Raw genomic sequence first — 26,876 nt, 5'->3', positions numbered from 1 at the left:
TCCTTTTGGCTCTGTGGGGCTGAGTCCTTTGCTTAAAAATAATGTACTTTCTGGGCCCGCATTCAACCGATCAAGCCGTTTGAGGATCCCACAGGTTCCTCATCATGAGTCCTGCCTTCAGTGTTGACTGAATGCACAGGTGTGAAGGGGTGTCCTGAACAAACCCGACGTGTGGGCCGTGGTGCTGGGTTCCCACGGGTCTCGAGGTGTTAATTCCCAGCATGAGTGCAGCCAGACTCAGTAGCAAGTCACGTGTGAGGGGACCTGTGGGGAGTGGCCAGGCGAGGCCAGAATGGGATGTGGGGTGGGGGGGACAAGGTGAGCAGCAGCAGAGACGGGGAAGAAAGGGCTGGAGGGGCAGGACTGGACGGACGGTAGGGTCAAGAGGACGTCAGATCAGCTCTTGTCAGGGAAGGAGTGAAAACGGAGACGGCGAGGGTCAGGACGGCCCCACTGCCCACCGCTGTCCTCTCCTTCCCTCAACCGTGGCACTCAGTCCCAGATGCAGCCTCAGAACCAGCCTCAACACAGCATTCCAAGCACATCGCCTGAAGCCTGTTTGCCCGTAACCTCACACGGAGGCTGAGAAGAGGAAGGGATGGCGGTGGCGAGACAGGATGGGGAGCTGGCACTGGTCCACGGATGAGGCGAGGGCCGGGGTGGCTGCAGCTGGGCAAAAGGAAGGAAGCACAGAATCTACACCAGAGACGGAATCCACGCTCATTAAATGACCCCGGGAAAGCCGATGACCCGGACGCTTGGCTTCTCCAAGGGGAGAACTTTTGTCAAGTAAAAGGATTGGAAAGGAGAACCACGGGTGCTGGCCTGAGGTGGAGAGACGGCCTGGGGGTGGGGGGAGAGATTAACATGCCTGGTGTCTGCAGGGGGAGCGAGGGCGGACCGGGGGTCAGCGTAGCGGAGTGCACCGAGGCGGGAGGGCAGTAGATGGGCTCCCAGCCAGACCTGAGCGAACAGGAGCAGGTGGAGGATGGGACCCGAAAACTACGGCCTCAGGGTTCACAGCAGGCTCGTGGGTGCACCCGACAGCGTGACTGGGCCCGTCTGGAGGGGCTGGTGAGCAGCTGCTGCCTCCGCAGGGAGAGGCGCTGGGAACGGCTGATGATCACAGGGGTGGGTGCCCATTGCTTTCCTGCAAGGAACCAGACCCTGCCAGGGCCAAAAGCAATTGTGCTCGAAACTAACAAGAACGTCTACATCACCAGCTGCCACTCAGCCGCCTCTGTCCCTGACAACCTCAAGTGCCTCCACCCTACAGGTAATAAATAATACCATGACAAATCGTTCCAAAAGATAGGACCACACTTATAATCGGTGCAAGACAGAGGGCCACCCCGGTGGTCATTTGGGTCGAACAAGGACGTTACTGATAAATAAGTTTAGCCTAAATGCAACTTTTTGGAAGTCCAGGCCTAGAGAACTTGAAATCATTTTAAACTCAATGGCATTAGGTCAAATTGGCAAAAATTGTTAGACCACCTAAAACCTCCACCCCGGCAGCAGAGATCTCTGGATAAATTATTGAGCTAATCGTCTTTTAGAGAAGGCATATTAATGTCTGCAGCTCTAACAAAACACATGTAAAATGACAGATGATCAAAGCTGGCAAAACCTTTAAAACTGCTTATAATCAAGAGATCCTCTCCTGGGGTAACCAAATAACCTGGCTTTCTTCTGGCGCTGTGACAGGTCTATTGTTCTGAATTGGAGATCAGAAGCATTTGAATCCAACTGTGAGCAGTTTATAAAAGCTCGCAGATGTTTCTCATACTGGAATCTGACCTGCTCCTCTGTTGTTTTTCTATTTGAATGGATATTAGAGTCTTATCTGATCTGTTCATATCTTTTTTAATTTCCTCTTGAAAATTAAAAAAAAAACTTTGTACATTTCTAATTCAAAGCACATATATTTTTTCTGGCATCTAAAAACTACATTTATCCCCCATCAGTCTCTGATGAACTCAACTGGATACTTCAAAATGTGTTTGGATCCCACAGTAGTTTTTGCTCCTAGCCGCACATTTCTGACTCAATTCAGCCTTCTAACACGTGGTTGACCACCTCGGCGCCAGAGTTCGGGGCACCAAAGTTTTGGTCAAAGATCTACATCATTCTGAGATTCCTACTTAAAAATCTCACATTAAACACAGCTTCCCCAGTCAGAAATCTTGCTCAGATAGCTTGCAGACGTGAGCACTGGACACAGTGCTCTGAGAGAAGGGGGTCTAGAGGAAAAGCCCACGGTCAGGTCTGGCTGTGTGGTCGCAAGCCTGTGGGCCTCTACCACACGGGGCAGTGGCTGAGATCAGAGGGCTTCTCGGGAGCAGGTGGGAGGCCAAGGCCTTTCTGGGTCTGTAACTGCTGCTGCTTCATAAGATTCTAGGCATCACCAGTCCCAGAGCTGCCCCCAGGTCCAGAGCTGCCCCCAGTCCCAGAGCTGCCCCCAGTCCCAGTGCTGCCCCCAGTCCCAGAGCTGCCCCCAGTCCCAGTGCTGCCCCCAGTCCCAGCGCTGCCCCCAGTCCCAGAGCTGCCCCCAGTCCCAGTGCTGCCCCCAGGCCCAGAGCTGCCCCCAGGCCCAGAGCTGCCCCCAGTCCCAGAGCTGCCCCCAGGCCCAGAGCTGCCCCCAGGTCCAGAGCTGCCCCCAGTCCCAGAGCTGCCCCCAGGCCCAGAGCTGCCCCCAGTCCCAGAGCTGCCCCCAGGCCCAGAGCTGCCCCCAGGTCCAGAGCTGCCCCCAGTCCCAGAGCTGCCCCCAGTTCCAGAGCTGCCCCCAGTCCCAGAGCTGCCCCCAGTTCCAGAGCTGCCCCCCACATGCTGCCAGTACGCTTACATGAAGAGGACGTGCAAGGCTCAGGAGCACCAGGCATGACCCCCTTGCAGACTGGAAGGTGGGCATTTGGCAGAGACGGGAGGCAGCTGTTTCTGGCATGTTTGGCCATCTGGGGAGAGATGGGATGGTCTTCCAGCCTGGAGGGAAAAAAGAAAAACAGCAATAAATACAGATAGGAGATATTTGACTGCTGACTACTGTGTAGCGTCACAAAAAAATACAGGAAGTGGAAGTACCTGAAAGTCTTTTGTTAAACTGATATTAGCAGATATTGAATCTCTTTAAGAAATAGGAAGTGCCCTTACCTCACTCTTGTTAGCTCTTATAAATTTACAGTGAAACATGGCTATTATTTTTCTAACACACAATTGGATCTTTTGGCTTTGGGTGACACGGGAGCATGACATTTCAACCAAACAATTTAAAGTATCAATCTTCTGGGCTTTCTTCCAAGGATAAAGCAGATTAGCAAAGGGATGAATTCAGTCAGAAAAGACGTGACAACAAGAGTTAGGCAAGAAGAGGACTGGGGAAGAGCTTGCTCTCTGGAACACTATCAGTGGTGCGTGCGGTGTCTAACGCTGGCACCTGGGTCGATGGAGACTCATTCGCCCAGCAGACATGCAGTGGGCGCCTGCGAGAGACAGGGGGCCTGGGCAAGCACATCACAGAGAGGTAAGTAGGTCGTGGGGTGGCATCTCCGGTCAGCCTTCACAGCAGATGCCCAGGAAGGTTCTGCAGATGCCCAGGAAGGTTCTGCAGCGTGCGCGCAGCAGCACAGCACTCACTCCCCTTCAACGGGGAGATACCAGCCACCTGCTCCAGCACGGGCTTAGTGGGGACACACCACGGCAGGCTCGTCCCCCCTCTGTCTAGGGTTGCGCCCCATGAAACGGCTGTTCTTGAATGTCAGTTCCAGCAGCAAAGACAAGCAGACACCTAACTGCCATGCGGGGCAGAAAAGCCTGTGTGTGTGTGTGTGTGTGTGTGTGTGTATGTGTGTGTGTGTGGTGTGTGTGTGTATGTGTGTGTGTATGTGTGTGTGTGTGGTGTGTGTGTGTGTATGTGTGGGTGTGGGTGTGGGTGTATGTGTGTGTGTGTGTGTGTGTGTGTGTGTGTGTGTGTGTGTAAGAGAGAGACAGACAGACAGACTCAGCCGGTCTTGAACTCTGAGCTGGGGTTTGTCAGGGGCCCAGAGACGGAACATTTCCCGGCAGAGGCAGCAAGCACCATGAAAGGGCAGGGCAGGATGGAGCAAGAGGAGGCAAAAAAAAAAAAAAAAAAAAAAAAAGCACATCTGTACGCTGCTTTGTTACAGAAAGATTTAGTGCACTCAGAAATGCAGGCTGGAGGGTACAGAGTGTCCTGGGGAGCTTGGGGCTTCGCGGGCTGAGGTTGGGGGAGTGTCAATTAAGAAGGACCTGGTTGGCCAGGGTTTGACTGGATTTGGTCCCTGAGGGAAACAGGAGTCACGGCAGTGAGATTCCATGACGATGTGGTAGACAGAGCATGGTGCCTGTGGTCGTGGGGGGTGCGCCGCGGCAGGCAGCATGGCCTGGATGCTCCGCCCAGCCCAGGGAGGAAGAAGTTGCTCAGGAAGGCAGAGAGGAGGGGCCAGAGCCAGGAGAGCAGGTTGGGGGGGGCAGGGCTGGGCCCCCAGGGTGGGATCCTGCTCGGTTGTCTGGGGGTATTAATGCCACTCCCTGAAGCAGGGGGCTCAGAAGACTGTGGTGTTCATCCGGAAAAGGCTGAACTTGGGGTGCTGTGAGGACACATCTAGCACTGGGGGGGGGCAAGTCTGGGCTGGAGGGAGAGACTTGGGTGTCAGCAGCGTGTAAGGGAAACCAGAGAACCAGCAGGATGGGATGGGGTCCTTAACAGGGGCCTGCAGGACACAGTATTTTAGGAGGAAGAGGGTTGAGAGTCGGGGGACCAGCCCACAGCGGCCGTGGGATGGAGGTGGGAGAACTCCCCGGGGGTGGTCAGTGGGGCAACTGCCAGAGTGTCCTCCGGGCTTGGAAACTGGGAGGTCACCTGTGGCGGTGGAAACAATAACTTGCAGACGTCACCGCCAGACCACGTGGGCTGTGAAGGGAGAGGAGGATGGGCAGGGAAGGAGCCAGAGGGCAAGAGGGCGAGGGAGGCCTGGAGACATGGAGCCTGGTGAAAGGCCTCGGGAAAGAAGGCAGCGAGGGAGGTGGAAGATGGAGCAAAAGAGGTGCTAAATGAGGTTGCAACGTTTGGGCAGTGCCAGAGGAGAGGGGATCTAGGGGCTGCAGAGGGTGAGGTCTGGCCGAGGGGAGGTGGGAGGGAGGCGCCCGTCCGATGCTGGGTGATGGAGGGTCCTGCGTTACACAGGGGCGACTGTATTCGTTATTTTCAACCTTTCTTTTCTTGGTTTTAAAACCAGTGTTTATCATGAAAAATTAGGAAAATATATAGAAAATACAGAATGTCCTGCTAGACACAATCCCTATTAACATTTGATATCTTTCACTCTTTTTAAAATGCAAATATATACTTTAAAAACCAACTTGGGATCACTGTATGTGGCCAGCAGGCTAGATCCACACTATTTTATGATTTGCTTTTTCACTTAGCAACGTCTTGGGAGGCTCTTTCCATGAATTAAATATTCTTCTGAAATGTTACTTTCAATACTATTTTATGTGGATAATAATTTAACCCGCTTCCTACTTTGGGCATTTAGATTATTTCTCATTATATAAGTAATGCTTCAATAAATACCCTTGTGTTTGTGTGTGTGTGTGTGTGTGTGTGTGTGTGTGTGTGTGTATCTGTCAATATCTGATTACTTCTCAGTATAAATCCTTGGAGTGGGATTACTGACTCCGAAAGTACTAGTGTCTGGAATGTGTGTAATGCATGTTGTCAGAATGTCCCCGAGATCACTGAGATTCTTGATTTATCTACACTTCCGGCATCACGGGGTTATCAGAGGGTGCTGGTTGTGCATGGAGAGTCATGTAACCTTTTTAAAGAAGCTGACCTGAAGATGCTGTTAACTTTGTGCTGCCAGCCTGCGGGGAACCCCTACACTCTGTCATCACCTACTTACCGCGTAACAGCCGCTGTCTTTCTCCCCTACTAGGTGGCTTGCTCTGTGTGCTCCTGAGGGCAGGAATCACATCGTTTATTTTTGCACCCCTAGCAACTGGCACACAGAAGTGTTATAAATTTTGTTAAATTGTTTGTTAAATTGGCCTGATGGACAGAGCTGGTGATGGGGCAATTGCTTCGTTAAGAGTGGGAAGGTCCATCATTTCAGGAAAATGAGGTGCCCTCATTCCTGGCAGGGACCACTTCCACAAGTCAGGGGACAGCCACATGTGCTCCCCAGGCACGGAAAAATGTCCTCTTTTTCTCTCCATGAGGTAGAACATTTCACCTAAGAATTAACTGTGCCCATTGGTTATATCTTGTATTTATTAGATCCCTTTTGCCCTTATTCCTGATTAAATATGCTTATCTTATTGTTGCCTCTCTGTGAAGCCGGGGTTTTAATAACTTTAAAAAATAATTTTAAAATAATTTTTTTAAATGATGATTCAGTGTCCTCTTTCCCATCTCAAGCAAGATGAATTTTATTAATTCCTCTTACTACTTCCATTCAAAAAGATATTACATTTATAAACTGGATTTACTAGTAGTTGACACTTGGCCATGTTCTGGATCCAAAAAATGTACACAAAACCCCTCAGATATAAATGACATTTTGGGGACGATTAGGGAATATTTATATGCTATATTATTAAATTAATGTTAACTTTCTCAGGTGTGATAATGTGGTTAAGTAAAAGGATGTTCTTATTCTTAGGAGATGTGTGCTGAAACTATGCTACCTTCTTTCAAACAGTTCAGCAAAAAAATATGTATTTGTGTAAATTATATATTATGCACAGACAGAGAGAGAGAGAGAGCAAGAGAGCGCAAATGTGGCAGAACGCTAACAGCTGGAAGCTCTTCATTGTAATAATTCTTCCAACTTTTCTGTAGGTTAAAAAATACTGGTTGTAGGTTTAAGAGAAAAAGGCATGATATTAGTTTATACATTAATAATTAAAAATAAAAACCTTGAAATATGAAGCACATGATAACTAGTTTTGAAGTCAAATCAAACCGATCTCAGAGCACCATCCACAGCATGGGCCCTGAAATAGTTACAGGTCAGGTCCTGGATGGGCAACCAAACTCCACCAGAGCAGGTGCGGGGGCTCCAGAGTGCTCCGCGTCCACGCACAGAGATCTACAAGGGCAGGCATTTCTGTGTTTTGTTTGTTGCTGTATCCCCGGTGCCGGGTTGTTCATTACAGATTACTCTAGAGCAAACCTGGAAATAAGCAAACCGCCCAGCTGTAGGGGATAGCTAAGTAAAATATGTCATATTCATTTGAAATCTCTTACGGCCACTATTTGTTGTATGAATAAATGTAGGTTTTTCGCCTGCTCTCTATAATCCCCTTATTTGCACCTGTTTCTCTCCAGACAGGAGAAGAGGCCACCCAGACCACGGAAGAGGCTTCGCCCTGACCAAGCTGGACGGCCTGGCTTGGGGCTCCCCCAGAGCCCCCAGGGGTCAGGTCCTCAGGTCCCCAGGGAGACCAGAGGCTCTGGATAACCAGACTAGTTTTGTTTATATAAACAGGGTAGGAGCAAGGCTATGAAGAATGAATAAGGCTTGGCAGCCAAAAATGCATATCGGTGCTTTATAGAGTCATCTAGAAATAAGCTGACGGCATCTTAAACTGTGACACTCCCTCCCAACAAAGGGCCTGGTGCTACGGTGAGAGGCTGCAGAAAAGAACAAGATTCCTTTCTGGGTAGACCCACTACTCCTTTTGGTCCTTTCCTTCAGAATCACATTGGTCAACACCAGCCTTCTCCTGGATAAAGGCTGTAAGTGGCTTGGAGACCCTGAGAGACATGGGGTGGGGGGGTGGGAAGAGGGAGACTCAACCTCTTTCCTTTCAAAAAATCCCCAAAAGATAAATAATAAAGAGATAAATGCTTTTCGATATGAAATTTTATTTTGAATTTTTAAAATACGTACATCTTACACTGCAGTTAATCAAAACAAAGCTTAAGAAAGTAAATCCCTGCCTCCTTTAGTATCCGGACTTACGCTGGGTACCCGGTCCTGGGGCCGCCGGGAGTGACGGGCCGGCGCAGGGGCTCGGGGCCGCCCCACTGCACGCCGGCCGCCCCCTTCCGCCTCGCCTTCCCCGTGTTGGTCATGATCTGGTGGAAGCAAAGAGGAAACAGGGCTGGAGAAATCATCCAGGTGAGAGCTGACCTAGACGTTCTAACTCACTACATTTAATAATCTATAGTAATAAGAGGATTTGCAAATAAGTGAGGAAGGATCATGACACAGATCATTCAGCTAAGCAGAAAATTTCGGGGAAAATCTGCTTAGGTTTTCATTTCATTTACACCATTTAGCAGTATAAATTAAAAAAACAAAATCAAAGCACGGAAAAAGGAGAAGAAAACAATTGGATATAGTAACTTATCACATCTCTGGAGAGGACTGACTTTTGAAAGTAAGAAGGGAAAAAAGACGGACAGATTTGGTTTCATAAAAAATTAACATTTCGGGCTTCCCTGGTGGCGCAGTGGTTGAGAGTCTGCCTGCCGATGCAGGGCACACGGGTTCGAGCCCTGGTCTGGGAAGATCCCACATGCCGCGGAGCAACTGGGCCCGTGAGCCACAATTACTGAGTCTACGCGTCTGGAGCCTGTGCTCCGCAATAACAGAGGCCGCGATAGTGAGAGGCCCGCGCACTGCGATGAAGAGTGGCCCCCGCTTGCCACAACTAGAGAAAGCCCTCGCACTGAAACCAAGACCCAACACAGTCATAAAAAAAAAAAAAAAATTCCCCTTTAATGGATATTTGCATAGTCGCTAACTTAAAAAAAAAATTTAACATTTCCACATACACAGTAATTTAATGATAAACCAAATTAACAGGTAAACAATGAACTGGGAAGAAATATTTGCAGCACGTTTAACAGATGAAAGCTTAAGATTTTCATTAGATAAAGAGTTCTTACAAATCAGTAAGTAAAACACTGGGCAAAGAATTCAAACAGCCAAGTCACAAAATAAAAAGAATCACCAGTAAAGAGAAGAAAAAATTACCAACTTTATAAGTAACTAGAAACTACAGCTTTACAAAAAATGTATCATTCTCCAATTATTAAATGAGTGACAATTAAAGGAACGACCCCATCCACTTCTGACAATAGTTTAAAATGTCACTGGCATGGAAATTTGAGACAGCTCTTTTGGAAAATAATTTGGCATTTTATATCAAGAGTCATTAAAGTGTTCATATCCTTGGGTGTTAACCCCTAGAGAAAGAATCCAAAATATGGAAGATGTTAAATAAAGCTGTATGTTACAAAATCATTACACAGTAAAACTGGAACAATCTAACTCTCTAGTAATAGGGGAATAATTAAGTAAAATATGGCATATTCATTTGAAATATTACATGGCCATATACAATGATAAAGACTAGGTTATGAAGAAAAATGTTTATTTAAAACATTGTTGTCAGGTTATAATATTGTACATAAATGATGCTTTCCATTATGCTAAAAGTACACAAAAAGACTGGAAGGAAATGAACACTAAAATGATTATAGTGGCTACATAGGACAGTGAACCAAGAATAATTTTTTTCCTCTCTATTTTCCGAGTTTTCTGTAATATGGTTATATTATGTTAATAATTAAGAAAAACTGTTTAAAAAAGAAATCACTGTAAAATTGGTGAAATCTGAATGAAGTCTGTGGATTGTACCAACATCAATCTCCTGGTTCAATACATGCTACAGCCACCACTGGGGACGCCAGGTGAAGGGTTCACGGGACCTCTCTGTACTACTTTTTCAACTTCCCGTGAATCTGTAATTATTTCCAAATAAAAAGTTAAAGAAAAATTTTTAATTGGAATTACGTCTTTGATTTCCTGATTTTACTTAAAAGTTATTTGGGTTTATCTAGTATTTGAGGTAGGAAGAAGAAAAAAAAAGGCCCATTTCCTCTGGGAGAGCATCGCTAGGCCACACCTGTGCTGCGGGGGACAGCTACCAGCTGGAGGGCTTGGTGAGCGGGTTGGGGGAGAGGGAAGGGGGTGTGAAGGGGAGAAAGGCAGGAGAGAGGAGGGGGGAGGCCCCTACCCTCTTGGAGGAAATGGAACATAATTAAGCTTCCCAAATAAGAACGAATATGCAGTTTCACCTCTCTTAATATCTCTTGTGAAATTTGCAAAAGAAGGCTATTTTAACTGCCATCACTTAATACTGCTGTCTGCTTCTCCCCCGACTTCCCTTCTGTCCCGCTGTCCCCGTCTAGTACCTAGGGTCAAATTCACATGTCCGCCCCCATGACCAGAGCAGGTTCCTTCAGGCCAATATTCAACAGTACCTTAGGACCACCCGGGGCTTCTCTTTCCCCCTCCATTATGCCAGTCAGACACCCGGGTCCTTCCGCAGAGGGCTAGGATAGGAAGGCTCAGTCTTAAGCGCTGGAGAGGGAGACAGCGAGTGTGTGGGTTGCTAGTCCCCCACGCCCCCTGCCTCCTCCCTGTTCCACTGTCCCTCCCAGCTCACCCCTCCCAACTCCTTCCTAGAGGAGAGAGAACACAGCACATATTTGAGAGTGTTTCAGCCTTTGGAAAACCCTGTCAGCCACACCATCTCCCTAAAACTTCACAGGCCTAAGAAACAATCTAAGGTGGGTGGTATTTGTCCTCTCCAGTGGATGAGGAAACTGGGTCAGGCCTGTGGGCAGAACCATCCGGTGTGTCGTCAGAAGGCCTGAGGAAAGGTCTCAGGTGAACAGGGTTGGTGTGAGGGCCCAGGACGACTGTGTTAGGCGCTCGGTGTCTCAGAGCAGCTCTTTCCAGAGGGCTTGTTTCCTGTTCACCTCACAAACCACTGTGCATGTGGGGAGCCACGGAGGGGTCCACAAGGGCTCCAGGGCCCTCTCTGGGCACCTCACTTTGCAAAGGAGCCTTTTTGGGCTGGAAAGTTCTTAAAGTGTATCTACCAACAACGTGCTATTTCCACAGAAATGCTTCAGGGGTTGTTGGGAGAGAAGAGGAAGGGTTCCTGACAACCACCCTACTCACCAAAGGAACTCAGCTTCCATCTGTGTTACGGATGGAGATGCTGTTTGAAAAAAGGTTCTGCTACTAAAAAAATACAGCATGTTTAACCACAATTAGAAAAAAATGCAGCATCTGATTTAGCTGAACGTAATTTATTCTGTAGTAAAAGATGGTCAACATGTCAATTTAGGTAAAAAATTTCCCATTTACTAGTTTTTGAGTATTGGTGAATCAAAGCAATTATGACATGCTATAGAGCAGTATGAAGTTTTGTAAGAAAATACAGGCACACAATATGTCCATCTATACACATGGAAAACAACCTGGAAGCTGAAGGAGACACTGCTAGCTGGCCACCTAATACTCACTCCCTCTTTCTTGACCAAGAGCCCTCTGATTTTGTGGGCCCAGAAATGCGTCTACTTAAAAACACCTTTCCAGACTCTCTTGCAGCTAGGGGCCATGTGGCCCAGTTCTGACCAGTAAGAAGTAAGTGGGGAGGGAGGGTGGGAGGAAGACGCAAGAGGGAGGAGATATGGTGATATACGTATATGTATAGCTGATTCACTTTGTTATAAAGCAGAAACTAACACACCATTGTAAAGCAATTATACTCCAATTAAAAAAAAAAAAAAAAGAAGTAAGCGGGAGACGCCAGAAGTAGCTTTGGGAAAAGCACTGAAGAGGGGGTGGATTTGGCTGGCCTGCACGCTTGACTTCCTCCTGACTTTATCATGATTTGTGCCAAGAGCTGCATCCATCGTCTTATGACCAAGAGGCAACAAGCATGTGAATGAAGGGCCAATGCACCAGGCAGAGCTCCCGTGGAGCTAATGAAACCAAAGCTTCACAGCCCCGGAAAGAGCCCTGGCAACGTGCTCATATGGTTTTTGTAAAATTTGCAGAAGTAGCATGTTTCAATTGCAGTCACTTAAAACTGCTGTTTCTTTCTACTCTCACTTCCCTTGCCATACTCCCCCTCATGGTGTTGGAATGGCCAAAGTCAATTTAGAACTTAGCTAAAAGGACGGTGAATCCAGGTTACCTTTAATTTGAGTCTAGTGGGAAATATGATTCCCAGTCACTTCTGTGCATAGCCAGACCATCTCTAGCTGCCCTGGTGTGGAAGTGGCTTCTAGGAATTCCACACATCATCAGAGAATTTATGAAGAGTCAGTGCACAAGAAAACTTGAAATGCCCCCAAATCTTCCAGTTTCTTTATGAAAGAAGTTTGAGGATGGTTTTCTCAAATTTAACAACAATCCTAAAAATTTACACAGCATTACCATAAAGCTAAATGTGAGGCCAAAAGAAAATTTTCAAATCTATCAATAATAAGAAACAAAGCTGATCAAATACATTACAGGAAGGACTAATTTTCTTTTCTTTCTCTGTAGAAAATATTACAAACTCGTCGTCACATATGTAGAGGCAATCAAAGAGTATAAAACAAAAAATATCCGGAAAGAAAACTATGAAGCACGTGGCAAGCAGCTAGTCAATAAAACATTATTTTTCTGTTTGTGATACCTGTCAGTTCTTTCTTTTTTCCCTTTACCTTTTCTTAAAAAAAATTGAACTATAGTTGATTTACCATGTTGTGTTAGTTTCAGGTGCCCAGCAAAGTGATTCAGTTATACATATATCTATTCTTTTTCAGATTCTTTTCCATTATAGGTTATTACAAGATATTGAGTATAGTTCCCTGTGTTATACAGTAGGTCCTTATTGGTTATCGATCTGTCAGTTCTTAAAATTTGAATTTGACTGTGATTTATTTTTCTTAGTCTCATTCTACGTATTCACTTTTATACCTAAACCTTGTATTCCGTTGTTTTAAAGAAGGCCTGCAAAACCCTGTAAACTGGAGGGCCCACAAAACCTGGATCTTCTCTTCTGACGGGCTGGGTGAAAGAAGGCAAGAGACGAGCCTAGGGTCTGATAAGGCTGGATTCCCTGCTACTTGCAGATGAGCTCAATACCAACTGACAAAGGAAAGATGAGATACAGAGATAAATGAGAGGAAAATAGAGGGAACAGTGGTTATCTCTGGGTGGACAGAATTATTATGGTGGTTGTTTATGCTGTGCTTACTTTTGACTTTTCAGTAATAAGCATGTATTTCTTTTGCAATCAGAAAAAAGAATCCCAGAAACAAACTGAAAAAGAAAAGGATTTGGAATCTTTGGGGGTTGGGGATTCTTCCCCCTGCTTGTCTGGTTGTGTTTTCACACATAGGAATATGGACTTTTTGGTTAGTTCCAAGTGACTTTTCAATCATCAGAGTCAGGCAGAGCAGGAATAATTGGTTGAAAAGTGATTAGAAAAAAACCCCAAAGTGGAGACAAATTTGAAAAAAAAAAAAGAGGAAAAATTGGAAACTGAGGCCCTTCCTTCTCTGGTTTTGGTTTTCACTGCGAGTAAAACAGGGTCAGCTGCAGGCGTCCAAACTTCTTCCCTGTCTCCGGCGGGCTGGCCCTGCCCCCTGGCCAGCTGCACCCACTTCCCGTGCTGAGGCCCCGTTAACCTTGAGGTCTGCCCACGTGGCAATGTTTCCATGGCCCAGATGCTGGCTTTAGAACCACTGAGGGGTGTAATAAAGATGCAGATTCCTGGGGCCAGGTCCACACACTCAGACTGTCTGGAGGTTGGGCCAGGACCCCTGCTTTAACCAGCTCTTTAGGAGATCTCTAAACCAACTTGGCAGAAAAGAAAGTGTGGAAAGGGAGTGATCAGCATTGACACCAGGCATTCCCCCTCCAAACTGAGTCTATGCTTAAAGATTGGACCATATAGTAATTTTGAATATTTCACACAGTTGGAGACTCTAAACTTTCAAATACGGAACAGAATTCACTGGAAAATCTACAGTTCTCCCGGAAGGCAGCAGAGCTTAGTGGTAAAGAGCAAGCAGGCTCAGATAACACCTGAGAATGCTCCTCAGCCCTCTCAGCCTTAGCTTCCTCATCCATGACACGCAATACGAGCAGAATTTACCCCATCCTTTGTTGGGAGGATTAAATAAATGGAATCAGATATGTGAAGCAATCAGCACAGGACTTGGCCCAGGACGTGAGCCCAACTGATTTAAGGCACGCCTATGACTGTTGTGAAAGGTAACTGAACAATAAGTTTAAACTTCAAAATAAAAACAAAAAAACTGAGATCCTATGATAAATATCTACACTCCTTTACCCAGGGTATTGAAGATATTTAAGTCAGGGCACTCTTTTTAGGAAGAACTAAGTGATTATTCGGCATAATATGGACGATTCTAAAAAATTTAGAAATAACCAAGCAAGAAGTTGGCAAGTCATCAATCTTGACCTGCTGCTGATCACGGCCTGAAGAAGAAACACAAAAGGGTGCTGTTTTTCACCAGAATTATGAGTGAACGGATACATTTGATGTGACCACCACCGCTCTCAGGCAAGGCCAGGAAAAGCAGCTTGTTCTGCCCAAGCTTTCCCTGAGCTCCCTGTGGTCGTCAGCTTCTTCATGGCCCGGGCTCTGCAGTGCGCAGGCGCCATCTGCTTGAACTTGGCGGGGTGAGGACAGGCAGCGAGTGTGGCCTTGCAGGGCGCAGGGTGGCCATCAATGCCCAGCAAGCGGGGAGCCATGGGTCCAGGCATCCTGGGAAGGGCTCCCTTCCATCCCCTCGACACCCTGGCAGGCTGCCCTCACTGCACCTCCCCCCTCACGCCCTAAGTAGTATTATAGTTTTTAAATCACTGGTGTGTACAATAACCGCTCCTGGGATTATGGTAAGGAGGTCAGGGCTGGGGCCTAGACTCTATTTTAACCCACCTTCAATGGCCAGCTCTGACATCACAGGATGATACCCGTCAACCCCCTGACCCTCCATCCCTCATCAACAGCATAGTTTTATCTGCTCTGTGTCATCTTCTGTAAACTTCTGGAAGATCACAGCTTGAGAAACTTTGCCAGCATTCTGCTGTGTTAGGCAAATGGCACAGGTTCAATGAAAAATTTTTGAATACAAGTTTCTAAAAGTCAACAGCTTTCCACTGATCTTGAAAAATCTACAATCTACCTAGTACATCAGAATGGGAGGCGTGAATTGTGATTTTTGGGGTGCCCATTCCCTAGTGAAATGCAACGCCTTCTATCTCTGGCAGGTTCCCTCGTTTGACACAAGCAGTTAGCAGGTATGAGTGCACAACCCCCGTGTGAACCACCAGAGCCAAAGGTGGGCAGGTGAGGTGAGCTCATAGCGCTGGCCGGCTGTCAATTTCAAATCAAGACTGGGTGACTGGGCTTCCCTGGTGGTGCAGTGGTTAAGAATCCGTGTGCCAATGCAGGGGACACGGGTTCGATCCCTGGTCCGGGAAGATCCCACATGCCGCGGAGCAACTAAGCCCGCCTAGAGCCCATGCTCTGCAACAAGAGAAGCCACCGCAATGAGAAGCCCACGCATCGCAATGAAGAGTAGCCCCTGCTCACCGCAACTAGAGAAAGCCCGAACAAAGCAACAAAGACCCAACGCAGCCAAAAATAAAATTAATTAATTAATTAAAAAAAAAAAAAAGACTGGGTGACTGAGGGCAGCTGAGGAGTCTAATGAACAAAGACGGCAAAATGGGGAGTGTACCTATAACCTCAGTGATTAATGCTCAACAGTAAGTTTTCTAATAAAACTTTAAAGTGTTTCCACATGAGATCCTATGGTGACCTGGTCTAGTGGGTCGAATGGTGGCCCCCAACAGATCTGTCCATGTACTAACTCCGGGAACCTGTGAACGTGGCCTGATTTGGATAAACAGTCTTTGCAGATGTAGTTACATTAGGGATCTTGACATGAAGAGATCATCCTAGATTATCCTAAATCCAGTGAAGAGTGTCATAAGAGACAAGAGAACACAAAGAGAAGAGGAGAAAGTCACTGGAGAAGGAGGCAGAGTCCGGAGTTCCACAGCCACAAGCCAAGGAGGGTCTGGAGCCGCCAGAAGGTGCAAGACCAAGAAAGATTCTCCCCTAGAGCCTTCGGAGGGAGTGCGGTTGTGCTGATAACTTGATTGTGGACTTCTGGCCTCCAGAACGGTGAAAGAATACATTTCTGTGGTTTTAAGCCATCCAGTTTATGGTAATTTGTTACTGCAGCCCTAGGAAACTAATTACCTTGGTCTTCACATCCCTATAACGAATTCTTTCTGTACTTCATTCTTACCACTCACATTGCCACCGAAAAGTAACTGACACCAATGAGATAAACAAGCATGTGTAGAACTTTTCTAAATACTTCCTTCTGATAAAAGAACAATACCTATGCATTAAGGAGATTTAGAACTGCAGGCTATGGTAAAATGACACCATTAAGCTGGATTATTGGTTGATTTGAAAGCTCTGTCCCTTTGTGCCTCACCAACCTGCAAGATTAAAGTGGTAGTTCCAGCATGTTCAGTGTCTTGTTTTCGTTGTTGCTGTTAAAAATCTTCACCATATCAACATAAGATCTCACCCGCGGCATTTCACTGTGCAGAGGTGCTAAAAGCTATTTAGCAAAGGGGCTGTACTGGGGTTTCTGTCTGAACATCCTTGCTGACCCTCGCGTGCTTGTGCAGTGGTGTCTGTGGGAAAGTCCCAGCATCTCAGGGCTGAGTTCTCGACAGCTTTGCCACCACCCTCCAGAGAAGCCCCGCCAACTTGCCTTCTGTTTTCCTCACCACCTGCCCATGAAGCATGAGAATCTTGTTTTTAAAAATGCACGTCCAGGGCTTCGCTGGTGGCGCAGTGGTTAAGAATCTGCCTGCCAGTGCAGGGGACACGAGTTTGAGCCCTGGTCTGGGAAGATCCCACACGCCGTGGAGCAACTAAGCTGGGGCGCCACAACTACTGAGCCTGCGCTCTAGAGCCCACGAGCCACTACTGAAGCCCGCACGCCTAGAGCCCGTGCTCTGCAACAAGAGAAGCCACCACAATGAGAAGCCCACGCACCACAACGAAGAGTCGCCCCCGCTCGCCACAACTAGAGAAAGCCCGCACGCAGCAACGAAGACCCAACGCAGACACAAATAAATAAAATAAAAAATAAATAAATTGAAAAAAAAAATGCACGTCCTGTCAAATGGAGCTCAGTCCTTCCCTGACAAATCCAGTGTTCTTCCAAAGGGAAGCAAAGGCCTAGTCAGGGCTCAAGACTTCCATCAGCAGTTTGGAACTCAGATGGCCTCACTTCCGTCCCTTCTCAAACACCTACCTCCCCACTTGACTTAACGTAATGGAGCCTCTGCAGTCAGTTAGGTTCCTTTGATCCCTGAGTTGTTTCTGGGGACAGTGGCGGGCTTCAGGCACTTGTCCATGACTGGGGGCTGGTGGTCACCCAGCCTTCTAAGTCACTTCCCTTCTTTAACTCTTGCCCCATACGGTCTATTCTCCACAAAGCAGCCAGAGTGAAAATAGAAGTTAATATAGTAAAACGTAAGTCAAACTGAGTACTCCCCTGCTCTGCGCCCTCCAACAACTTCCCAGCTCATGCAGAGTAAACTCCAAAACCCTCGCCGACAACGTCCCCATGACTGGGCCCTTGGCTGTCCTCCAACTTCAAGTTCTGCCAGCAAATACTGACTCCAGCCTGGGGCCCCTGGAAACTCCTTGAACAATGAGGAAGACCAGGCCCAGGTGACCAGGGAGACCAGTGCCCAGGGTGAGGTGATGAGGGCCTGGACGGGGCAGCAATGGGAATGGACAGGTGCTTTCTGCTTCCACCTGCCCCGGAAAGGCTCACGCCGCCTGCATCCGCCACCTTTTTCCTTCCCAAGTCACGTCACTGTCTTTGCTTCAGTTGTTGAGAGTCTGGCTCCCAGCTCCAGCTCCGACCTGCCCAATCTGACGAGATTTCGGGGTCCATATAACTGACCCAGTCAACCACCAGCTTCAAAATTCCAGGAGCTCCTTTTAATACCAATGGCCTTCACTCCTATGTGCTCAGCCATCTGTCAGGGGGCTTCAGTCTGAACTGGCCTCATCCTGTGCAATTGCTCCTCCCTTCAGAAACCTTACTCTGCAGCATCCCACCTGCTCACCCACGTGTTCTCTGATCAAGGTTCCACGAGACACCTGGGCCCCCGACGCCGCCGTCCTCTCCCAGCCAGTCGGCAGCTCCCCCAACTTACAGCCTTCCCTATCTAGCTGGTGGGTGGTAGCAAGGCGTTCCCGGAGCATCGGGGTCGTCGGGGAGTTCAGATTATGGCCCCTCACAGACGTGTGACTCCACAGGCCTCTTGGTGCTTTGCCTGACCACTCAGGCCATCCGGAAACACCCCTCCCTCCTGGTTTCCGTGGCACTGCTTTCTCCTGGTTCTCCGCAAGCCTCTCTGACTGTTCACTTTCTGTCCTTCTCAGGGGCCCGTCTTCCTTCTCCTGCGCCTGACATGCTGGCTCACCCCCTGCCCTCGGCCCCGCCCTCCCTCCCTCTCCACCCTCCGCCTCCCTCAGTGGGCGACCTCACCTGCTCGGATGGCTTCAGCCATCACCTGTGTGCTGATGAGTGACAAACCTGCAGCAGTCTTCCCTTCTCCCGGATAAGGCACAAGAAAACCAAGACGCGGGACGGGTAGATGATTACTACGAAGGACGGGCTTACCCTCAGATGTTACGAAGGCTCTGGAGTGTGCCTTTTAGGTATACTCTAACCGCCTTCTGTTCACCAGCGGGTCTGTTTAGGATAGTAACTAGGGCCGCTGTGCACTTCAGGGCCCCTGGAAGCGAGCTGACTAACACATACCTTCTCATAAACACAGTGTCATAACAGACCAAACCAAACCCTTATGTGTTACTGCAAATGCTAAGTCCATCAATGGTCCATCTCTCCTTTCTATTTCGGGGTCCCCACCCGCTTCGCACGGTACTTACTCCCAAGTACTCCGTGGTCAGAAGCTTCTCGCCTGAGAGCTCTCCAAGCTGGGGCTGGATCAGTTCATCTTTGTCCAGATCAGCTTCCATAGTGTCATGGTCCTCCTGTTTCAAAGGAGACACGGGGTGAGTGCTCTGGACCCCTCCCTCGCTGCAAGTTCCCAGAGGGCGGCTCCCCAGGTGGGCACCTCATGAAATGGGAAGACCTTAGCCCAACAGCAGCGGCTCGTGGGTTTGCATTTCAAAGGTTCTCCAGGGCCGTCTGCCCTCCGCTCACAACCTCCGCTCACAACCTCCGTGAAGATGAAAGGGAAAATGCCAACCCACCTCTTTAGGAAGCTGGGCGCCTAATGAACACTTCCGTAGCCACAGGTGGGAAGAGGTTCAACAAGATGCTGTTGAATGGTCTCTCCTAGGTACAGTTCTCAGAATGTTTTTCTCTGTGAGGTCAAGGTGCCATGTGAACAGCCAAATCAGCCAGTCTACAAATAACTACTAAGCACCTCCATGTGCACAGGCCTTACAGAGGATACAAAACTGTATATTATAGGCTTGTTCTTCTTACGCAGTTTACAGTCAATAAGAAGACTCAGCAAAAAAGAGGAGAACTGTTTTGCTTCTGGGAAGATGGAGTGGACATATTTTTCCCTGTTCTTCCCCCTAAGTACAACCAAAAACACTGGACATTATGTACAAAATAAATATGAGACCCTGAGAGATGGAGAGGAGGGGGCAGACTGGCTGGGTATCCTGAAACACAAGGAATAAAAGGTGGTGAGTCCCCTGGGTTTACTTTTTGCCTTAGAGATTCCAGACTTGGCGCTGAAGAAGCCAGCAACCCAGAAACAAGCATGGTGAAGACAAAAAAAGTCCCCCAAAGCCTACTCCGTCTAGCCAAAGAACCACGAAACGGGGAGCCCAGCATGATGGAACTTTTAGACACTAACCAAACACCGGAGAAAACACCGTCATCCCACCCACAACCACACCAGAAAGGGTATCAGGGCGCTGAGACTGCTGCCCTTACCAGGCTGTGACGAGGCACCCCAGTGACCCCCACTGGGGTGATATCAGAGAGGGACAAGTAGGGAGGGGGAGTTTCATTACCACCTGCTGGGTGGTAATGAAGCCCCCCTACCCCGAGGGGAGAGTAGAGACCAGGTGGAGAGCCTGGACTTCCACCCCCACTCTGCAGTAATGAGATGTCCCTCCCCCCCAACCAGGGACGGTGTCAGAGGAGGCCTGGTGGAGACTCAAGACGTTCACCATTGCCACGTTTCACCATGTTCCTGTGGTGTTGGGGAGGCCACGTGGGGGGGCAGTCACAAGGCATTCTTACCACCTCTTCCAGTCGGGGAGGTGTTAGTGGCGGCCTAGCAGGGATGGAGAACTCCCACCCCTGTCCTGCAGTAACAAGGAGTCTCCTCCCCCGCTCCCTGGGGTGTCAACAGAGGCCGACCGCAGAACCTGGACTTCTACTCACACCTAACAGTAATGAGGAGGAGCCCCTGCTCCTCTGCCAGAGCAGTGTCAGAAGAAGCCAGGTAAAAGAGAAGGTTTGATATAAGACAAAAGTTTCATAACATAGTATCCAAAATATCTGGGTTTAAATAAAAACTCATTCATCATACCAGGAACCAGCCGTGCTCTCAAACTGAATTAAGAGACAATCAAGAGATGCCAACATCAAGATACAGAGATGCTAGAATTGTCTGAAAAAATTTTAAAGCAACCATCATGAAAAGGCTTCAGTGAGCAATCACAAACATTCTTGAAACAAATTAAAAAAACAGGAAGTCTCAAGAACATAGAAAAGTAAACACAAAGCAAACAAAAGGAAGGCAATAATAAAGAGAAGAGCAGATATTGATGAAAAGGAAAACGGAGAAACAACAGAGAAAATTGGTAAAACTAAAAGCTGATTCTTTGAAAAGATTAATGAAATTGTCAAACCTGTAGCAAGACTGACAAAGAAAAAGAAGACACAAATTACTGATATCAGGAATGAAACAGGAGATATCACTACAGACCTGCAGACATCAAAAGGATAATAGGCCCATACCAAGTTAATCATCACAATTTTGCCACCTATATACTTCTAAATTTCTTTTCTACTTGCCACTGTCTTCTCTTAGGCCCTTGTCACTTTTTGTTCTTTTTCACTGTTTGAAAAGATATATTAGTTCAATTTTTTCGTAACAAATAATGCACAATTAAATTATATAATGCATGAGAGCTAACTTGGTGGGGTTTCCACTGGCCAAATGGGGACAATGTGAGCATGAAAATAAATGTTGATATTAATGGATTATCAGGTAGAAATCCACACAGGCAGAGTTCACACTTATATAGATAAAAGATTTTTAAAAAATGAAAAAAAAAAAGGATAATAGGGATTACTATGAGAAACTGTACATAAATTTGACAACTTAGATAAAAAACACAAAGCCTCTCAGATGACTTGAATAATCCTATAATTATTAAGAAAATTGAATTCCTAATTTAAAAATTCCTCCAAAGAAGTCTCCAGGCCCACATGGTTTCACTGGAGAATTCTACCAAACTTTTTAAAAAGTTAACACCAATTCTACACAATGTTCTCCAAAAACGGAAGAGGAAGAAATAATTCCTAATTCATTTTATGAAGCTGGTATTACCCTGGTACCGAAACCAGGCAATGATAGTACTTTTATAAAAAGAATACAGACAAATATCCGTCATAAATAAAGATGCAAAAATCCTTAACAACCAAGTTAAAGGCAAATGAAAAAAAATCCTTAACAAAATATAGGCAAATAGAATAGACCAATAGATCAATATGCTAAAAAAATTATATACAATGACCAAGTGGGGCTTGTTCTAGTGATGCAAGTCTGGTTCAGTATTTAAAATTTAATCATTGTAATCCACAAGATTAACAGGCTTATGAAGAAAAAAAAAATCACATGATTATATTAATGGATGAAGAAAAAGCATGACAAAATTCAATATCCGTTCATGACCAAAAACTCAAAAGGATAGGAATGGGGGGTACTTGATAAAGAACATCTATAGAAAACCTGTATTTAACATTATACTTAATGGTGAAAGACTGGATGCCTTCCCCCTAAGACTGGGAACAAGGGAAGGATTTCTACTCTCACCATTCTTAGTGTTATAAGTTCTAGACAGAGCAAGAAGGCAAAAAAGGAAATAGGAAGCATACAGATCAGAAAGGAAGAAATAGAATTGTCTTTATTTGCAGATGACATGATTGTCTATGTAGAAAATCCCAAGGAATTGACCTCCCAAAACTCGAAGAACTAATAAGTGAGTTCAGCAAGGTCACAGGATATAAGATAAACATACAAAAATCAATTTCTACATACTAGTCTTAAATTAAAACTCTGATTAAAAATACAATATAATTTACAATTGCTTATACACACACACACACAATAAAATAAGAAATATTTAGGTGTAAATCTAACAAAACATGTATAGGACTTGTATGCTGAGAACTACAAAACACTAAAGAAAGAAATCAAAGGAGGTCTAAATAAATGGAAAGACATTAACTTGTTCATGAATTAGAAACCCAACTTAGTTAAAATGTCAATTCTCCCCAAGTTGATATACAAGTTTAATGTAATTTCTATAAAAATCCCAGCAAGATTTTTCTGTAGATGGGTACAAGACTACTCTAAAATTTATACGGAAGGGGCAAAGGAACTAGAATACCTAAGACAATTTTGAAAAAGAAGAATAAAGTGGGAGGAATCAGTCTACCTGATTTCAAGACTTATTATTGTAGGCAAAGAATGTCGTCTGCCATTTCAGCAAACAAAGCATGCTGTGGCCATAAAGTCATCAGCCACTGCAGCCACCCCTGCTGGTGCACCCTGAGGGGAATTCAGGATGGAAAAAAACAGGGTACTGGCCCTAGATAGTTAAGATGAATATCAAAACGGTAATTTCAATGAGCCCAGGCTCTTGCACTTCCCATATACTGAAAAGCACTAAAGTCATTAACTTGAGATGTCCGTTTTTTTTGGGTTTTTTTGTGATTAGTAGTAATCTTTTGATGTTCGACTACATTCTCCTCCCCAGCAAAAGCTCCTGTTATATCCAGTGCCTCCCTTACCTCTTTGGAACAGTCCCTCAGAGCTGTCTGAGAGGCTGTCTCCCAGGCTATAGTCCTCAGTAAAGCCCCCAAATAAAACATCACTCTCAACTTTTAGGCTGTGCACTTTTTTTCCAGTTGACATTATATAGCTACCAGAATCAAGACTATGTGGTATTGGCAGAGGGAGAGAGATACAGATCAACTGGACAAAACAGAGAACCTCAAAACAGACTTACACAAATACGCCCAACTGATTTTTGACAAAGGTGCAAAAAGTAGTTCAACAGAGGAAGGATAGTCTTTTCAACAAGTGGTGCTGCCCCAAGATTCAATAATGAAAATTTTGAATTATTGACTAGATTGCTGCAAACTGGAACAGATCTCTCGGTGTGAAAAAGTAAATTATCATTGGGGAAACTTTTAAAATCTAAAATTATCATACAATATCTTAATACTAGAGAAGGTAAAATACTCTATATGGGAGATAGTAGAGCACATAGGCTAGAAACATGGGCTCTGATGATCATCTGCCATTGGACTTAGTACAGTTTATTCCATCTACCTTTCAGTTTCCTTACCTGTAAAATCATGGTAATAATAGAATCTAACTCATAGGACACTTCTGAAAACTGTACATTAGAAAAGTGCCAGATACATTGTAAATGACTAATAAATGCCAGCCATTGTTATTGAAACAAACAAACAAACAAACAAAAAACAAGTGGTGCTGGAGCAACTGGACATGCATAGGAAAAAAAAAAAAAGAACCTTACTTTAATTCTCACACCTTATATAAAAATTAACTCAGAATGGACCATGGACTTAAATGTAAAGCTATCAAATTGTTAGAAAAAAATAGGAGAAAATCTTCAGGACCCATGGCAAGGCAAAGCGTTCTTATACTTGATACCAAGAGTACAATCCATAAAAAGGAAAATTTAAATTGGATTTTTATTGAAAATTTTAAAACTTTTTTTTTTTAAACATCCTTATTGGAGTATAATTGCTTTACAGTGGTGTGTTAGTTTCTGCTTTATAACAAAGTGAATCAGGTATACATATACATATGTTCCCATATCTCTTCCCTCTTGCATCTCCCTCCCTCCCACCCTCCCTATCCCACCCCTCTAGGTGGTCACAAGGCACCGAGCTGATCTCCCTGTGCTATGCGGCTGCTTCCCACTAGCTATCTATTTTACGTTTGGTAGTGTATATATGTCCATGCCACTCTCTCACTTTGTCACATCTTACCCCTCCCCCTCCCCATATCCTCAAGTCCAAGACCCTGTTAAGAGGACAAAAAGAAAAGCTATAGACTGGCAGAAAACATTTGGAAACCACATATCTGACAAAGGACTAGTATCTAAATATATAAAATATAGAAAGAATACTCAAAACTCAACAGTAAAACCCCCAAACAATCCAATTAGAAAATGGGCAAAAACATGAAGAGACATTTCACTAAAGAGGACATGTGGATGACAAATAAGCACATTAAAATGTTCAGCATCACTAGCCATTAGGAAAATGCAAATTAAAACCACAGTGAGTCACTCCACACCTATCAGAATGGCTAAGTTAAAAAACAGTAATAACATCAAATGCCGGTGAGGATGCAGAGAAAGTAGATCACACACACGTTGCTAGTGGGAACACAAAACTGGTACAGCCACTCTGGGAAACAGCTTGGCAGTTTCTTAAAAAGCTGAACATGGAACTACATATGACCCAACAATTATGTTCTTAGGCATTTATCCCAGAGAAATGGAAACTTATTGTCACCCAAAAATCTGTACGTGAATGTTCATAGCAGCTTTATTTGTAATAACCAAAAACTGGGAACAACAGATGTCCTTCCGCAGGAGAATGTTAAACAAACTGTGGTCCAGCCACACCATGAACTATTTTTTTTTTAATTAATTTATTTAATTTATTTATTTTTAGCTGCATTAGGTCTTCGTTGCTGCGCGCAGGCTTTCTTTAGTTGCGGCGAGCGGGGGCTACTCTTCGCTGCAGTATGCGGCCTTCTCGTTGCGGTGGCTTCTCTTGTTGCGGAGCACGGGCTCTAGGTGCGCAGGCTTCAGTAGTTGTGGCACGCGGGCTCAGTAGTTGTGGCTTGCGGGCTCTGAGCGCAGGCTCAGTAGGTGTGGCGCATGGGCTTAGTTGCCCCGCGGCATGTGGGATCTTCCTGGACCAGGGCTCGAACCCGTGTCCCCTGAATTGGCAGGCGGATTCTTAACCACTGCGCCACCAGGGAAGCCCCACACCATGAACTACTGACACACAGGGGCCTGGATGGATCTCCAGTGAAATACGCTGTGTGAAAAAAGCCAGTCCTCAGTGGTTACATACTATATCATTCCACTCATACAACGTTCTGGAAACGACAAAACTATGGAAATGGAGAACAGATTAGTGGTTGCCAGATTTTAAGGAGGAAATGGGAGTTGTGGCTGTAAAGGGACCCTGTGGTAATGGAAATCTTCTGGTTCTTGAATGCATCAGTGTTAATACCTTGGTTGTTGTCATGCTGTAGCTTTGCAAGATGCTACCAGTGGATGGAATTGGGTAAAGGGTACACAAGATTTTTCTCTATTGTTATGTCAATCTATAATTATCTCAAAATAAAAAGTTTTCAAATACACAAAAAGAGAGGAGTTAAAAACAAAATAATAGTATATATGAGCTGTCCCGAGTCTGTGTCTAATCAAATGCCAGTTGAATGACGTACATGGTACCGGGGAAGCCGCGGTACTCTTTCCCACTCCCTGCTAGGAATTCAGAGATTACACTGTCCTTTGCAGGTTAAATTATAAAGATCAGTACAAAACAGACCAGACCGTCATCTGACTGAGGTAGAAACTAAGGAAAGAATGTGTCCGTGTGAAGGGAGCTGGCCTGCTGTGAGGTGAGATGGCAGGAAGGAGGGGCCCTGGAGGAGATGCCCGTCCAGTGCCCATCCAGTCTCAGGGCGGAGGGGGTGCCCCAGGCCTGCACGCCTGGGTGACAAGGGTCCCTGAGATTATCTAACCAATCCTTCTCCTGATTCCTCACCCACTCAACCACATGTGATTTGCTTCCTCTAAACTCGCCAACAGGAAGAGAAAGCAAACGTAAGTACCTGTCCTTGTTTTCAAACGAACTTCCAGCCATTTTGGATGCCCCAGTCTTTTGTGAATCTGGTTTATCTGAGTCAGTTTCCAAGGGAGGCGAAGGCCCAAATTCCCGTGAGGACTGCCTCTGGGTAGGGCTGTTCCAGGGCACAGGCCTGTCTCCCAGGCTTTCTTCACCACCCAGTCAGTGCCATCTGCCACCACGAGACACTGTCACCCCAGGATGGGCTTTCTTAGGAAAAGGGGAGTCAACTTATTCTAGGTGGCCCCCGACGCAGACCAGAACCAGCAGACTGAGAGGCACGTTCCGGTCCAATCCGGAGCCTTTCCTAACCCTCCGTGCTGTCGTATCCGCGGCAGGGGCTGCTGCGGAGACACTGCTTCCTCCAGCCTACATTTGAGCACTTAACTGATGGTCTGTGACCACAGAACCATGGAGGAATCCACCTTACCCTTCCACAGTACTTCACCTGAATCCTCACAGTGACTCCGTGTGGGTTCCTTTGATTACACCTGCTTTGTCTGATGTGGAATCTGAGCTGGAGAGAAGCGACAGGTCCACAGTGAGAGCCTGGCCTGGAGGCAGGAGTCTGGACTTTAACCTTGGGCCAGTCCCCTTCTGCCCAGATCTTTCTGACTCAGCCCCCTGGGACCCCTCAGAGAAGCCGGTCTCTGAGGAGGCACAGGCTAGGCTGACCGGGTCTTCTGAGGCCCGAGGGTCCTCAGTGCCCGGCGGAGATTGAGCTCAACGGGGCAGACAGAGGGGGGAGGGGGGCCGCGGCACCGTTCGGACCCCCCTG

The 26,876-nt window shown here is 46.3% G+C and overlaps 1 protein-coding gene and 1 long non-coding RNA gene across 2 annotated transcripts in view; one reads left to right on the top strand and one right to left on the bottom strand.

Annotated features, from left to right (window-relative positions):
- The window catches only part of ARMC9 (armadillo repeat containing 9), a 160,046-nt gene that overhangs the window by 12,363 nt on the left and 120,807 nt on the right, over positions 1 to 26,876 (bottom strand). The window contains 3 exon segments of the mRNA XM_082466172.1: positions 2,846 to 2,982; positions 7,989 to 8,104; positions 18,859 to 18,963. Coding sequence (XP_082322298.1) covers positions 2,846 to 2,982; positions 7,989 to 8,104; positions 18,859 to 18,963 — 358 coding nt within the window.
- Positions 3,858 to 7,878, top strand: LOC309662976. The gene is made up of 2 exons (XR_014265054.1): positions 3,858 to 5,063; positions 7,352 to 7,878. It is a non-coding gene; the product is annotated as an uncharacterized lncRNA (long non-coding RNA).

Source organism: Balaenoptera physalus (assembly GCF_965194825.1).
Source record: "Balaenoptera physalus genome assembly, chromosome: 6".
NCBI lineage: Eukaryota > Metazoa > Chordata > Mammalia > Artiodactyla > Balaenopteridae > Balaenoptera > Balaenoptera physalus.
The sequence above is the reverse complement of the archived record's forward strand: the minus strand, read 5'-3'. Positions and strand labels throughout refer to the sequence as shown.